Source organism: Lepus europaeus, chromosome 8 (genome assembly GCF_033115175.1).
Source record: "Lepus europaeus isolate LE1 chromosome 8, mLepTim1.pri, whole genome shotgun sequence".
Lineage (NCBI taxonomy): Eukaryota > Metazoa > Chordata > Mammalia > Lagomorpha > Leporidae > Lepus > Lepus europaeus.
The window spans coordinates 12,779,327-12,794,532 of NC_084834.1; the positions used below are offsets into that span (position 1 = coordinate 12,779,327).

General features: G+C 45.8%; 1 protein-coding gene across 2 annotated transcripts in view; it reads left to right on the forward strand.

Annotated features, from left to right (window-relative positions):
* Nucleotides 1-15,206, forward strand: part of LOC133765849 (probable ATP-dependent RNA helicase DDX60) — a 72,377-nt gene that overhangs the window by 56,453 nt on the left and 718 nt on the right. For both annotated transcript variants that reach the window (XM_062199405.1, XM_062199406.1), the window contains exons 21-25: nucleotides 923-1,044; nucleotides 6,093-6,240; nucleotides 9,993-10,135; nucleotides 12,209-12,360; nucleotides 15,142-15,204. In XM_062199405.1, the coding sequence (XP_062055389.1) occupies nucleotides 923-1,044; nucleotides 6,093-6,240; nucleotides 9,993-10,135; nucleotides 12,209-12,360; nucleotides 15,142-15,204 (628 nt within the window). The remainder of the gene's footprint in view (nucleotides 1-922; nucleotides 1,045-6,092; nucleotides 6,241-9,992; nucleotides 10,136-12,208; nucleotides 12,361-15,141; nucleotides 15,205-15,206) is intronic.

Consider the following 15,206-nt stretch of genomic DNA (forward strand, 5'->3'; position numbering starts at 1 on the left):
ATCATAATCACATAATCACGTGATCCATATGAACCTGTTTTTTTTTTTCAAGAAAGAGTCACGAATTTTACTTATGATATAAATATTGTGTAGAGGGTCTCAGAATGCTAAAGCAATTTGAAAGCTGGGAACAATTTTCACATGATGCTAACAATGTATAGAAATCAAGTTTGAAAGCCTCAGTCTGCACGGCATTTCTCTGACACTGCAAGGCACTTGTAGCCTGTTTCGTAGTCTCTCATGAGTGCCTGTCATTCAGCTCCTTCATCCATCATGCTCCCAGTGGGACCATGGCCCTCTGCAAAATGCTGGAGCAGATCAAATATCGGGAATTTCACATAGGCTTTCCCTCTAGGTGATTAGTCCCTAGTATATTGTGAGGGTTTGGGCATAAGAAAATATGGGGAATAAATATTCCAGGGAAAAAGCAATATTAGCAGCAAAGGCCTGCCAAGAGGAGCAGGTGCGAGTTCTTTCTGTAACGTGCACCAAAGAGAGAGTGGGCGCAGGTTCACGTCACACAGGGCCTGGAAGGGCAGACGAGGAGTTTAGCAAGCAGCTTCGGGCCTTTGTTCCTTGGCAGGGGTTGCACCAAGGTAGAAAAAATGAGTAGAATGGAGACAGAGGAGCAAAGGGAAGACTTGGAGCCAGTGAGGGGATCCCAGGGCAGTTACAGAGCGAGGGTCAACCATCGCTCACTGACCACCAAGCTTCTACAGGTAAGAGTGGGTAGAAGGATGCAAAGCGTTTTGTAGCAAGATGCCATCAGTTAGCCTGCAATATTGTGAAATGCTGGTGTAATTTGTTAAAAAAAAAAGTCACCAAACTCATAGGAAGTAAGTTTTCAGCTGTGTCTTACACATTACGTTTGTTCTCTAAGGTTTTGAAAAATTAAACTTTTTTTTTTAATAAAAAAATACAGGCAAAAAGACATTTTCTGAAGATGTGATGGAAACCTTGGTGGTGGTTTTAGCGCATCTTTTTGGAAAGAGATATCTTCCTCCCTGTGCGAAGAAGTTTAAGAAGCTGTTTTCTCATTCAATGGTAAGAAAATAAAATACTGCAATACTCATACTTTGATGTAACCTCTTTCTGCTTTACTAATAATGAAGTGCAGCAGCATTTTCCCAGTAACAAAATTTTGCCATCATTCACTAGAGTACTTCTTCATGCTCCAGTTAGTCCTTGGGATGCTTGAGTGCAGATTGTTGTATTTGAATGCTTTGTTTTTTACTAATATGCATTCTCTGTGAACTTTTTAAAGAGCCCTTGTATGAGTAGATGTCAGTTTGCTTTGCAGTCAAACTTACCTTTTAATTACAGTCTCCATGAACTTTCTGAAGTGTCATAGTGTAGTGATTGTGGATGAATGGAACTTATTCCTAACAGAGATGAATAGCCAGCTAGTCACTTAATTTCTTATTATATCAAATGTGATTTCAAACACTACCTGCAAGGGCAAAATAATGGCCATGGTAACATTAATATTTAAAAGAAGAAGATAAGAATGATCAATTTACCACCTATCTGGAAATAGTGTTCTGGGAATTCTAATCATTGCCAAATGGAAAGAAAGGAAAATCGGATGATTTTCATCTGATGCAAAGGTGGGCAAGGTGAACAATGAAATACTACAGCGTGTGTTAGAGTAACGTGCTGGGTCAGCCGCCCAGCTCTGCCACCGAACTGATGGCACATTTCTGTACCAGATCTGTTTTCTTATCTGAAAACTGGCAATTGGAATAGCACCCACTTCGAAGAGTTGCCATGAGGATTAAATGAGTGAATACCTGCAAAGTGGGGCCAGCATTGTGGCTCAGCAGGTTAAGCCACCACTTGCAATGCAGGAATCCCCTATCAATGCTGGTTTGAGTCTCAGCTCCTCTGCTTCTGATCCAACTTCTTGCTAATGTGCCTAGGAAGGCAGTGGAAGGTGACATAAATACTTGGGTCCCTGCCACCTACATGGGAGAGACCACGATGGAGGCCCTGGCTCCTGGTTTTGCCCTGGCCTAGACCTGGCTGTTGTGGCCATTTGGGGAGTGAACCAGCAGATGGAAGATCTCTGTCTCTCTCTTTCTTTCTCTCTCTCTCTCTCTGTCTCTTCCCCTTTCTCTGTTGCTCTGCCTTTCAAATCAATCAATCAATCAATCTTTAAAAATACATGCAAAATGCTTAAAACAATGCTTGGCACGTAAAAACACTCAGTAATGTCGGCTCTTATTTTTGTAATTGTTATTTACAGGTAAAATCTCTGGCTACGTAAAAAGCCGAGAAAATCAACAGAAAAATGTTTATAATTTGCGAAAATAATCTATTGAAATGTATAACTTGCCCAATACTAAAGTTACAAAGAAAACAAAATGTAAAATAATCTCAGCTATAATTAAAGGTAGAAATTAATAAAATGCTATGGCTCATCTGAAAATGTGGCAAAGATCGCAATGAAAAGTTACACTGATCTCATAGATCCTTTAAAAACACTCTTTAAGGTGGGCATTTGACTGAGTGGTTCAGGCTGCCAGTTAAGACGCCCATGTTTCATGTTGGAATACCTGGATCAATGCCTGGCGACAGCTCCAGCTCTCTGTTAATATGCACTTTGGGAGAAGGCAGGTGACACTCGAGTACTTTGGTCCCTGCCACCTATGTGGGAGGCCTGGATCACCTTCCTGCTTCCCAGCCCTGATGGTTATTGGCATTTGGGACACAAACCAGCAGATGGGAGCTCTCTGTCTCTCCATTTCTCTGTCTCTCAAATAAGTAAATAAAAATTTAAAACACAACAATTGCAAGAGAAAGTGATTTTTAAAAAGGAAAACTTTACATAAATTCCAAGACTGTTTTACACCAAAATAAGCTTATCTTTTATTTGCATTTTCCATGAACTTTTTGAAGTTTCTCATAGTTAAAATTGTATGCACTTTCTAGTAAATGTTCCAGAAAAGGGAGGTTGGGTGCCTCTTACCAGCTATGCATTGGCTGGAACAAATAGGAAATTGCTGCTGGCCACTATCACTTTAAGTGAGGGTTGCAGGGCTAGAATCACTTAGAGACCCAGCCTCAGGCTGCTAGAAGCCTTGTTAGAGGCTGGTCATGTCTCTTAGTGTGGGATTCGGATGGAGCTGTCCTGTGCCCAGAGTTCTGCAGTGTTGGGAGAGAGGAGCTGGCAGGCTGCAAATATAAGGAAAAGGTAAGGAGGGGTCGGTGCTGTGGCATAGTGGGTAAACGCTCCGCCGGCAATGCTGGCGTCCCATGTGTGCACTAGTTTGTGTCCCAGCTGCTCCACTTCCAATCTAGCTCGCTGCTAAAGGTGTTGGGAAAACAGTGGAAGATTGCCCAAGTGCTTGAGTCCCTGCAACCCACATGAGAGACTTGATGAAGCTCCTGGCTCAGCCTTGGCCATTGCAGCCATTTAGGGAGTGAACCAGTGGATGGAGGATCTCTCTCTCCCTCTGTATTCTGACTTTCAAATAAAGAAATCGTTTTTTTTAAAGGTAAGGAAATGTGGCCGGTGCCGTGGCTTAATAGGCTAATCCTCCGCCTTGCGGCGCCGGCACACCGGGTTCTAGTCCTGGTCGGAGCGCTGGATTCTCTCCTGGTTGCCCCTCTTCCAGGCCAGCTCTCTGCTGTGGCCAGGGAGTGCAGTGGAGGATGGCCCAAGTCCTTGGGCTCTGCACCCCATGGGAGACCAGGAGAAGTACCTGGTTCCTGCCTTCGGATCAGCGTGGTGCGCCGGCCGCAGCACGCTGGCCACGGCGGCCATTGGAGGGTGACCCAATGGCAAAAGGAAGACCTTTTTCTCTGTCTCTCTCTCTCTCACTGTCCACTCTGCCTGTCCAAAAAAAAAAGGAAATGGAAAGGCTAATTACCTCATTGATCTGCTTACATGTGATGAAACAGTATACTGTACCCCATAGAAATGAACAAGTCTTATATGTTCTTCTAAATTTTTTTTTTTTAGTTTTTGAAGTTCTCAGTAGAAGTACGCGATGACCAAGGATTAGTTTCTTAAAGCTGTTCTAATGAAGTGGTACAAACCAGGTAGCTTACATGGCAGAAATGCATTGTCTCAGCCAGCACCGTGGCTCACTAGGCTAATTCCCTGCCTGCGGTGCCGGCACCCCAGGTTCTAGTCCTGGTTGGGGCGCCAGATTCTGTCCTGGCTGCCCCTCTTCCAGGCCAGCTGTCTGCTATGGCCCAGGAGTGCAGTGGAGGATGGCCCAGGTGCTTGGGCCCTGCACCCGCATGGGAGACCAGGAGGAAGCACCTGGTTCCTGGCTTCGGATAGGCACAGTGTGCTGGCTGTAGCAGCTGTTTGAGGGGAGAACCAACGGAAGGAAGACCTTTCTCTGTCTCTCTCTCACTGTCAAACATTGCCTGTCAAAAAAAAAAAAAATGCATTGTCTCACAGCCCTGGAGATGCAGAAGCATGGCAGAGGCGGTCCTTGCTGAGGGCCTCGAGGGAGACTCTGGTCCAGACCTCTCTTCTAGCTTCTGGTGTTGCTGTTGATTTTTGGTGCTCCATGACTTGCAGAAGCAGCCTTCGGGTCTCTGCCTTTGTGTACACATGGTGTGTGTGTGTGTACACGTGTGCAGACTTCTGCCCTTCCCCCCTTTTAAAGATTTGTTTATTTGAAAAGCAGAGTTACAGAGAGGCAGAGAGATCTTCATCCATTGTTTCACTCCCCAAATGGCCGCAACGGCTGGAGCTTGGCCATTCTGAAGCCAGGAGCTGGCACTGGAACCAGCACTCATGTGGGCTGTCAGCGCTGCAGGTGGCAGCTTCACCTGCTACGACACAGCACTGGACTCACCCCCTCATTTTTTTTTTTTTTTTGACAGGCAGAGCTAGACAGAGAGAGAGAGAGAAAGGTCTTCCTTTTCCATTGGTTCAGTCCCCAAATGGCTGCTATAGCTGGCGCGCTGCGCTGATCTGAAGCCAGGAGCCAGGTGCTTCTTCCTGGTCTCCCATGCGGGTGCAGGGCCCAAGCACTTGGGCCATCTTTCACTGCACTCCCGGGCCACAGCAGAGAGCTGGCTTGGAAGAGGAGCAACTGGGACAGAATCTGGCGCCCCAACCGGGACTAGAACCTGGGGTGCTGGTGCCACAGGTGGAGGATTAGCCTAGTGAGCCACGGCGCTGGCTCACCCCCTCATTTAAAAAATTTTATTGATTTATTTGAAAGGCAGAGTTACACACACACACACACACCAACCAACATTTGCTGCTTGGCTTCCCAAATAACTGCAGCAGCTAGAGCTGCACCAGGCAAAAGCCAGGAGCCTGGAACTCTATCCAGATCTTGCAGGTGGGTACAGGGGTCCAAGGGACATCTTCCACTGCCTTTCCTGGCATGTTAACAGGGGCCTGGGTTGGAAGTGGAGCAGCTGGGACATGAGCTGGTGCCCATATGGGATGCCAGCATTGCAGGTGGTGGCTTTATCTGCTTGCAATGCTGACCCCTAAAATTCATCTTTTTAAATGAAGTCTATGACATGGGAAAATGCACCAAATACAATGCTGAGTACGAACATTCTATTGTTAAGCTGAGTACTGCACCCTAGTTAGAAGGTGATTCTAATCACTAAAATCTTTATAAGCTATTTCCCTGAATGGTAGGATTACACATTAGTTTTGACTTTAGTTTATGTATTTGTGTGTCCATGAGTAGAAGAGTTTATATTTAGAAGTACATTTCCATCTATATTTTTAAAATATGCATTTTAAATATGTTTTTATTTCATCTACTTGCAAAGCAGAGAGCAAGTGGAGGGGGGGCGGGGAGAGCGCACACACGGATGAAAATTCTTCCATTTGCTGGTTCATTCTCCAAATGCCCATAACAGTAGGGGCTGGACCAAGAGCCTCAATCCCAGCCTCTCACATAGCTGGCGGAGGTCCAAGTACTTGTGCCGTCATCGGCTGCCTCCCAGGAGGCACTGGCAGCAAGCTGATATGGGGTGAGGATATCCCAGGCAGCAGCTTAATCCGCTGTCCCTAAGAGGATTTTGGCCCCGTGTCTCCCAGACCTTGGCCATCCTCTGCTCCTGGCTGGAGCGGTCAGACCCATCTGTCTCCTTGTTCACAGGTGTTCCTCCGCCCTCTTCCAGAGGACTTCGCTGCCGCAGTGAAGCAGTACAATGCCAGGGTTCGGAAGAACTTTGGTTCCTTCCTCCTGACCGTTTCTAAGCTGGCTGATGGGAGCCAGGAATACCGACTCCCTCTTTCAGAAATAGGTAAGAGGAACAGGATAGAAGGCCCATAAAGTGAAACATATCTAACTATGCAAAGAGAATATACAAAAAAACAAACCCCCTAAAAATCCTTCAGTTTATGCTGTGGAAATTTTACCCTGATAAAAATCTTTTATTGTCTGGAATTAGGTAAGTCACTGTAGATTTCATTGGACACTAAATGCTTAAAATAGTTCTATTTTTTTTTTTTGGCATAATCATGAAGAAGCACCTCATTGCGTGGTCTGAATTTATTATAGAATATTTCTTTACCTGTTGATATTATTATTTGTCCTTTAGTGGATATTGACACTCTCCACTTAGTTCACTATGAGAAGAGGCATGTTGCCATATTTCTTAAGAGCCATCAGTGCATTGTGACTCCCTCAGTACAAAGTGGGCGGCGAGGGAGATAAGGCATCGCCCATCTGATTCAGGAAAGGACAAAACTGCACAAGAAAGAAAATGACAAAAATATAAAGAAACATAATGACTCTGTGCCAAATAAAGGTTGTGGAAGCAGATTATGCACTCAGTGTCCTTAGCAGAGAAGACAGAGAGAGAGCTGAGAAGATGTGGGAATGTGGCAGGATTCTGTTTTCAGTCACTTCCCGTAGAAACAAGGAGAAAACCGTGGTTCTGGCTGGCTGCTTTGGCTTCTTCCTATTTCAGGATCCATGATTATATTGGAATATGGAAGGCTTGTGAGGGACAAGGCAAACATGTTGGCCTTTTCAGCCAGGGGATGAGAAGTTCACCAGCCATGGGTTAGGTTCATGGAAAAGAACCCAGTGGTTCTGAGCCATGGCTGTCATCTAGAATTGGAGGGGTGTGATGGGGCAGTGGCCTCCTTTCCCTCTGGGATGACTTCTGGGGTTGGCAGGGTGAGACCCTTCCCCACCTCCATGGATGTCCGAATCCTCATCTGAGGAGCCTGAATGTTTTGTGGCAAAGGGAGGATGAAGCCTGCAGATCGAATCACATCGTCTGATCTGCTGCTCTTGGCTTGGGGAGACAGGCAGACTGTCTGGGTGGCCCTGATGAAGTTGAAGAGGGAGGCAGGAGCATCAGAGTGAGAGGGAAGTGACATGGGAAGGGTTAACCGACCAGCTGGCTCTGAAGGTGGGGGGAACGAGAGAGACAGCTCTAGGAGCCCTCCCAGGACCCCCAAAAAGAAAAAGTAGAGAGCCTTGCTATGACTGCTTTAGCCCAATGACACCAATTTCAGCCTTCTGACAGATTTGGCTTATGTTACGCCACAAAGGTGGTGTCAGTTTCTTACATCAGCATTAGGAAGCTAATAGAACTTCCAAGAAGAGCCATGTGAATAAGAGAGTGACAAGTAACAGGCAACATTTTTTTTTTTTTTGCTATTGTTGTTGAGGTGAAATTCATGTGGCATACATTAACTTCTTTAAGATGTACAACTCAGAGGCATTTGATACAGTCAGACTGTGCAACCCCTTCCTCAGGTTGCTGTGTGGCCGCAGGATTGGCTTGGTCCAGGTTCTCGCCCCATCACAGGAGGGAATTCAAGGAAGAGACGTAGGTAGAGGCCAACAGACAAGCAAGATTTATTTACGTGAGAAGTGAAAGCATACAGGAAGGAGTGCAGGCAAAGCCAGCAGAGTTGTAATCAACATGGCTTAGGGGCTGTCTTTTTATACCATTTGGAGGCATAGGGGCTGTGGGCCTTAATCAGACATTCAAATTCGTGGAGTTTGGAGTACCACCTACTTCCTTGCCCTTTGAAATCAGAAGTGTCATGCTGTCAGGTGTGTGATGGGAACAGGAGTGTCACCCATGGTAATGTTAGTGACCCTGTGTTGAGCTGAAGATCATCATGGGGGCACAGCCTGCAGCCATATTGAGTATTTCTAGCTGGCACTGGTTCTAAGTTGCAACACTGCAGAACCTGCATTCCTCCGCTACACAGAAGGGGTGGGAAGCTGTGCATGGAAAGGGGATTTGAGTGGTGCAGGGGCAGGCGGTTTGATAAGTGTGGGCCAGATTGTCACAAGGGCTGGGGTTGGCAGACCTCAGTTCCTCTCTGCTCTTGCTACTTCCCTGCCTACATCAAGATGATCATAAATGTTAAACATTAAAGGATTATTCTTTATAGAAAAAATAAATCCAAGTTGTACATTTAATTGTGGAGGCTGAAGGGCCAGGCATTAAGCCTTGGTATTCATAGTCCCCTCCTGACCTTGGGATCGAATGAGCAATTAATGTGGGAGTCCTAGGGATGAGACTGAGCAAGAGAACGTGATTTTCACGTTCAGTGAAATAAAGCAAAGCCCTGAGTAGAAGAACATTTGCCTGTCCCCCAGGTAGAACTACAGTACCTGTCTCTTTTAGATGAACGGAGAAGACAGTAGAATCTATCTCCCTAGTGATAACATGGACCTGAAATACAGAAAGATAAAAGAAAGGCACAGACAGACTGATGGGGGAAGACACAAAGAAGTGTGTGTTAAAAAGTAAAGAAAAAGAGACAAAAGCGATGTGGAGACAATCGGAGAGAGAAAGAGATGAGAAACAAACACAGGAAGATTGTCAGACAGACAGACAGATGGAAATGGAGGTGTAAATAGATAAATACGTGGATATAAAGACAGAAGGAGAGAGACAGGAACACAGAGTACAGAGAAAGCTGTGAGGGAAAGGGAACAGAGGATGGGGTGGGCTTTTGGTGCAGCCATAAAGTCACTGTTTGGGACACAGTGCCTGGTTCAAGTCCCAGCTACTCCACTTCCCATCCAGCTTCCTGCTAATGCACACCCTGGGAGGCAGCAGATGATGGCTCAAGCACTTGGATCCCCGCCACCCACGAGGGAGACCTGATGCAGCTCCAGGCTCCTGGCTTGGATGTGGCCCCGTGCCAACTGTTACAGGCATTTGGGGTGTGACTCAGTAGATGGAAGATTCATGTCTATCTGTCCACCTTTCAAATAAAATAAAAAGAAAGCTTTTAAAAAGAGGAAGAAATGGCTAAAGGGAGGAGCAGAAAGAGGAAGAGAGAAACAGAAGAGAGCGAATCATTCACAGAGGGAGAGCAGGACACATGGGATCCAAGAAATCAGCACACTAGAAGCACGGAAGGAAGACATGGGGATGGTGGAGAGAGAGAGAATGATTTGATTGGACGTTGAGTATCTTCCTCTACCAGATCCACTGTTCAGGCCTGCGGTGAGATGGGTGAGCATCACAGGGACCGGAAGTGTCCCTCTCCACTTTTGCCTCCTGGTGAGGGAAGTGGGACTTCCTTGCCATCTGCGGGTGTATGCACAGTAGAGTTAACACAGGAAAGTAGGTGGCGAAGCCAGCTTTAACTCCATTATGCGAAACTTTGCAGCTGTAACACTCCCCTGCATCTTGAGAGGAATCTGAACATGAAGCCGTTGTAGAGGGTAGGTAGGTGACCCCGGTTTTTGAGCTCAGGTCCTTGGATCCAATAGGGCTCGATGAAGCACCTGCATCCCCCTTAGTAAACGGTGTCCACATAAGTTCCCAGTGGGTGGATGCACGGAGCTGCCACGTGGGACCACTGAGTGGTAGAGCCACTAGCAGATGCTAAAATGAGCTTGGTTTAGGGAGAAGAAAGTCTTCACAGTGGTGATCCAGCAATACAATCCCCAGAGTGTTTGCTTAAAAAAAAAAAAAAACCTCCAATAATTTTTCTGGTAATAATCGTATAAATGAGTTTGATTAGTTTCAAATGGTTTATGTTTCGTTTTCCATTTGCTTCTTCCTAGACTTTTCTGGTACAGAGTGTGAAGACTCTGAGCTGGTCTCTCATCTGATGCCTGGGACTGAGAGCAGATCTGCTGTCTCCCCATTTGCTTGCCTGTCCAATATCACGGATCAGGATTTGTTTGGTGTTCACGTGACAAATGACGTAAGTCCGTTTTGTTGTGACAATTTCTTTCATTCTGTTTATTCATCGATGAGAAATAGCCTTTATCTGATTAGAACACTAGGTCAGTGTCTCATGTCTGAATAGTGAGGCTTCCCAGTGGAGTGGGAAAATACTTTTAAAATAAAAAACACCAGGAAAACAGGAAGGTTTCTCAGTCACCATGGCATTAGTCAGCTTTTCGATACTACAGTGAAATACCAGAGGCAACTCATTCTGTTAAGGAAAAAAGTGTGTTTAGCTCACAGTTTTGGAGGTTCAAGTCTGGGGACCCTGGTGCAGACCCTGGTGAGGTTCTGTACTGTGTGTGCAGGAAAGATCACGTGGTGAGCCAGGAAGCAGAGAGCCTGGGCCCGAGCTCAGGTGTTTGGAACAACCAGCATCACCTGAAGGCCTGCCACTCAGCCCCACCTCCTAAAGGTTTCACCTCCTCCTAATGCCACCACCTTAGGGAACAAGCTTCTACCACGGGGGCCTTTCGGGGACATGCAACATCCAAAGCCATATCCAGACCACAGCAGCTGTATGCACTGCCTCATAAGCCCCTGCTACTCCAGGTGTGAACCAAGGAGACCTGTGCCGTCCATGTCACCTGCTAGCAGTGCAGTCTCGGGAGCCGTCTCTGGGTGTTAAGTCCAGAGTGCACACTGGAATTAGATCCTGCTGTTAGTCATTCAAGGGCAACGTGTTTTGTTTCTTCTTCTTCTTCTTCTTTTTTTATTTTTTTGATGTCTGAACGCATAGAGTGGTGTGTGGTGCAGCATGGAGATGTGAATGGTTCATCATGAGCCAAAGAGGTCACGGCCTCTCCTGTTTGTGGCGTGATCAGATTCCCAGTCCGGGCTGTCCCTGGACAGTTTATTCAGGTAGCAAGTTGACAGGAAATGAGCCCTGATGACTGGGACTGTGTCACTTGCCATGGTCATTGTGTCCTGGAAAGCAGTATAAGAACAGATATTGTGGAGTGAGGGGAAGAACAACACTATCACTGTGTGTTGTTGCCAAGATAAAATTTGGACATTCAGAAATATTTTCTTCAGGGAGAATTAATCTAAGAAATATTTGTAATATGTTTCTGAAGTTGTTAAAAGTGGCCATGTAAATTCTTTTACTTATAGAAAGGCAGAGTTACAGAAAGAGAGAAAGAGAAAGAGAGAGAGAGAGAGAGAGAGAGAGAGAGAGAGGCAGAGAGAGAGATCTCCCATTTGCTGATTACTCCCCAAATGGCCGAAATCGCTGGGGCTGGGCCAGGCCAAAGCCAGGAGCCCAGAGCCTTTCCCAGGTCTCCCATGTGCGTGCAGGGGCCCAAGCACTTGGACTATCCTCCACCACCTTCCCAGGCACTCTAGCAGGGAGCTGGTTTGGAAGTGGAGCAACTGGACCGCGAACAGGTGCCCATATTGGATGCAGGCACTGAAAGCAGTGGCCCAACCTGCTATACCACAACAAAGGCCTGACCATGTAAAATTAATTCTAAATAAATTGGAGCCATCATTTCCATGCTTTCAAAAACAGTTTTGATATTTTAAGTGCTTATTTTATCTGGCCAGTCATATTATAGTTTTGGGAAATTTGGTACACTGTTTACATGTCTGATACTAGTACTAAACATGTATTGAGTAATTGTTTTATTTTTAATGATTTATTTATTTATCTGTAAGGCAGAGTGACAGTGGGGTGGGGTGAGAGATGCTGGCTTATTCTCCAAAAGGCCACAGAAGCTGGGGATGGGCCAGTCAATAGCCAGGAGCCAGGATTCTCTTCTGTGTCTCCCATGTGGTTGCAGGGCCCCAAGCACTTGGGCCATCCTCCACTGCTTTCCCAGGGCACATCAGCAGGGATCTGGATGGGAAGCAGAGCAGGTGGTCTAGAAAAAGCACTTCAATGTGGTAAGCCTCATTGCAGGTGAGACTTAACCTGCTGTACAATGCTGCCTCCTGGGTTATTGTTTTAATTAGCTACTTACAATGAACCATGGTGACCAAATTTTATAATAGATTAAAGCTCACTTTAAGAGAAAAATGTGAGTAACCTGAGGCCTCTGTGTACCCTCAGGCTATATTACGCACACTCAATGTGGATGTAAGCAATATTCCTCTCCTTTGCTTGAACAAATGGGATCAAAGTGGCCGGAAGTATTTTTTGAATGCCTATGCACTGGACTTCTACAAGCATGGTTCCCTGTCCACACTGGCTTCAGACAACTGGTATGACTGCTCCTACTTTAACATCCTCCAGATACGTCTGTGTGTTTGTGTAATGGAGGTTAAGGGGGCTGATGCATTGCTATGGTTTCTGTGGCATTAATTTTAAGATGCAGTGTTTAAGAAGGGTAATGAAGAGGCAGTTTGTTTTGAACAATTACAAGTTTTTTTTTTCCCTAGGATGAAGTCCACATGATATAAAATTAACCATTCTTAAGTGAGTAGTGCTTTAGGTATACTCACAGCATTGTGCAAGCACTGCTGCTATCTAGTGACAAAACGTGTTCATACTCCAAGGGACAGTCCCTGACCTCCGAGGAATAGTTCCTGTCCTCTCTCTGACACTGCCAGTCTGCCCTCTGGCTCCGTGGGTTTGCCTTGGTCTGGGTGTTTACTATGAAGGGAATCGCGTGGCTATGTAACCTTGTGTGTCTGGCTTCTTTCGCTGTAATACTCCAGTGCCCATGCTGGTGCAGGTTTCAGTACTTTGGTCCGTTGTAGGGAGGGGTCTTCCAAATGTTCTTGGCAAATGCATATTATGAAAAGAATGCCTGCCTGGATTTCAAAATATTTTTTGAATGAAAGTAAACGTTTTGTTTTATTTCATTTTTTTTTCCCCGAACACTTTATATTTGTCTTTTATTTGAGAGGCAGAGAGAAGAGACAGAGGGGGATCTTTCATTCACTGATGTACTCCTCAAATGCCAAATATGGCCATGGCAGGGAACTTAGTCCAGGTCTCTCATGTGGGTGGCAGGGACCCCGTAACTTGAGCCATTACCGGTGCCTCCCAGGGTGCACATCAGCAGACAACAGGAATCAGGAATCAGCCAGAACTCGAACCCAGGCACTCTGAGCTGGGATGAGACCATCCCAGGCAGCATTTTCGCTGCTGTGCCAGATGCGTATCACTTTGTTTTATTTTTGCACAGACTTCTTGAAGTGTCCTTGTATGTACATACACAATTCTTTTATGTAGTTGAACATTTGGGTTGTTTCCACCTTTTGGCAATTGTGAACACTGGTGCTATGAACATGCATGCACACGTATTGCTTTGAGTTCCTGTTCTCAATTCTTTTGGATCTGTATGTAGGAATAGAATTGCTGAATCATATTACCTTTCTCTCTGTCTCTCTCTCTCACTATCCACTCTGCCTGTCCAAAAAAAAAAAAAAAAAAGAATTGCTGAGTCATATGCTAACTCAATGTGTACCATTTTGAGAGACTGAAAATTGTTTTCCACAAAAGCAAACCAGGTTCCATGAAAATAAATACTACACCAGCAATGTACAAGGATTTAAATTTCTCCACCATCTACCATGCTTGTTATTTCATTTTTTCCCCTTTATTATAACCATGGTGGTAGGCATCAAGGGGTTTCTCATGGTTCTGATCTAAATTTTCCTAAATACTAACAATGCTGAGCATGTGTTCATACACTTGCATGTCATTTGTACCATGGTGTTAAAATTATCCCCTGTGTTAACGTTCTCCAGAGAAAGAGTATCTGTCTATCATGTCCCTTTGTATCTATCATCCATCTATCATATAATTTTTTATTTAAGGAGTTGGCTCAAATGATTATGGAGACTACGAAGACCCACAGTCTTCCACCTGTAAGCCAGAGACCCAGGGAAGTCAGTGCTATAAATTCTAGCTTGAGTCCCAAAGCCTGAGAACCATGAACACTGATAGTTCAGGTTCTAGCTCAAGAGCGGATCAGCGTCTCAGGCAGTCAGGCCGAGAGAGAACGCATTCTGCCTTCCTCTGCCTTTTTGTTCTGTTGAGACATCATAATGGAGTATTGACAACCGACGAGGAAAAGCTGGAAGAAAGTTTCTTTGAGAATAAAGAGCATACTAAAGCAGTGTGTGCTGGGGGAATTAAAACATGACGACGACCATGGTGACAAGGACAACAACATGTACAAGCCTAAGGCAGAAGGTTTGCTCAGGGAAAGCGTGAGATAAGCCTACACTTTCACCTCTCGCAGGTCTCTAGGAACAGTGCAAGAAGGGAGTCAATTTAAGACAAAGATCAAAAACGGAACCAGACAGACGCAGCAGGTTGTTAGATTGCCTTGCCGTGTTCTCAAGGAGTGCCTGCTGCTCCTCTCTCACTGAGTGCCAGATCAGGCTCTGCAAGGACAAGTGCCTCACCCTCCTTCAGGCGGCCCCTGGACAGCTCAGAACTGACAGGGCGGCTCCGCTGCCCCCGCGACTGGAGAACAAGGGCCCACGCAGCGAGCATGGGCTGCTGTCTTCAGCAGTGCCCCTGAGCTCAAGGGGAGGACAGAGGAGGGGAAGTGAAGATGTCACAGTTTTCCCGCCTTTTTCTTGATTCAGAGTTAAGCCTTTGTTTCCCAGAGTTTGATAAAGCTGACTGATGGTTTTTGCCTGCTCTCTCTCTATTTTATGCTTTTGCTAGGGGATGTGTCCTTACAGCAGCCCACTCTGTCTCTCACTGACTCTCCCATGCTGGACACTGTAATATTAATTCTGGTAATATCAATGCGCTAATATATGAGAGCAGGAAAGTTGTGTCTCTTTTTTTAGCCAAATGATGAGCCTGTTTACCAGGCTACCTGGAGCTGAACTCAGAAGCAAAGCACTGGCCCTGCCGGGGGTAAGCCAGAGACTGCAGCGCTCCCAGAGCTGCGTTGACCGTGTCTCTGGACAGGTCGACAGTGCAGCGTCTGTGGATTACTCCCCCTGCTTCAGGGGGGAGCACACCAGAGCCCACTTCATTCCTTCACGTGTCATTTTACTCTTGTTTATCTGTAGGTTGAACATGGGCGATGCTTTTCACTTAATCAGAGACTTCACACTGACCATTCAGTCCATCAGGT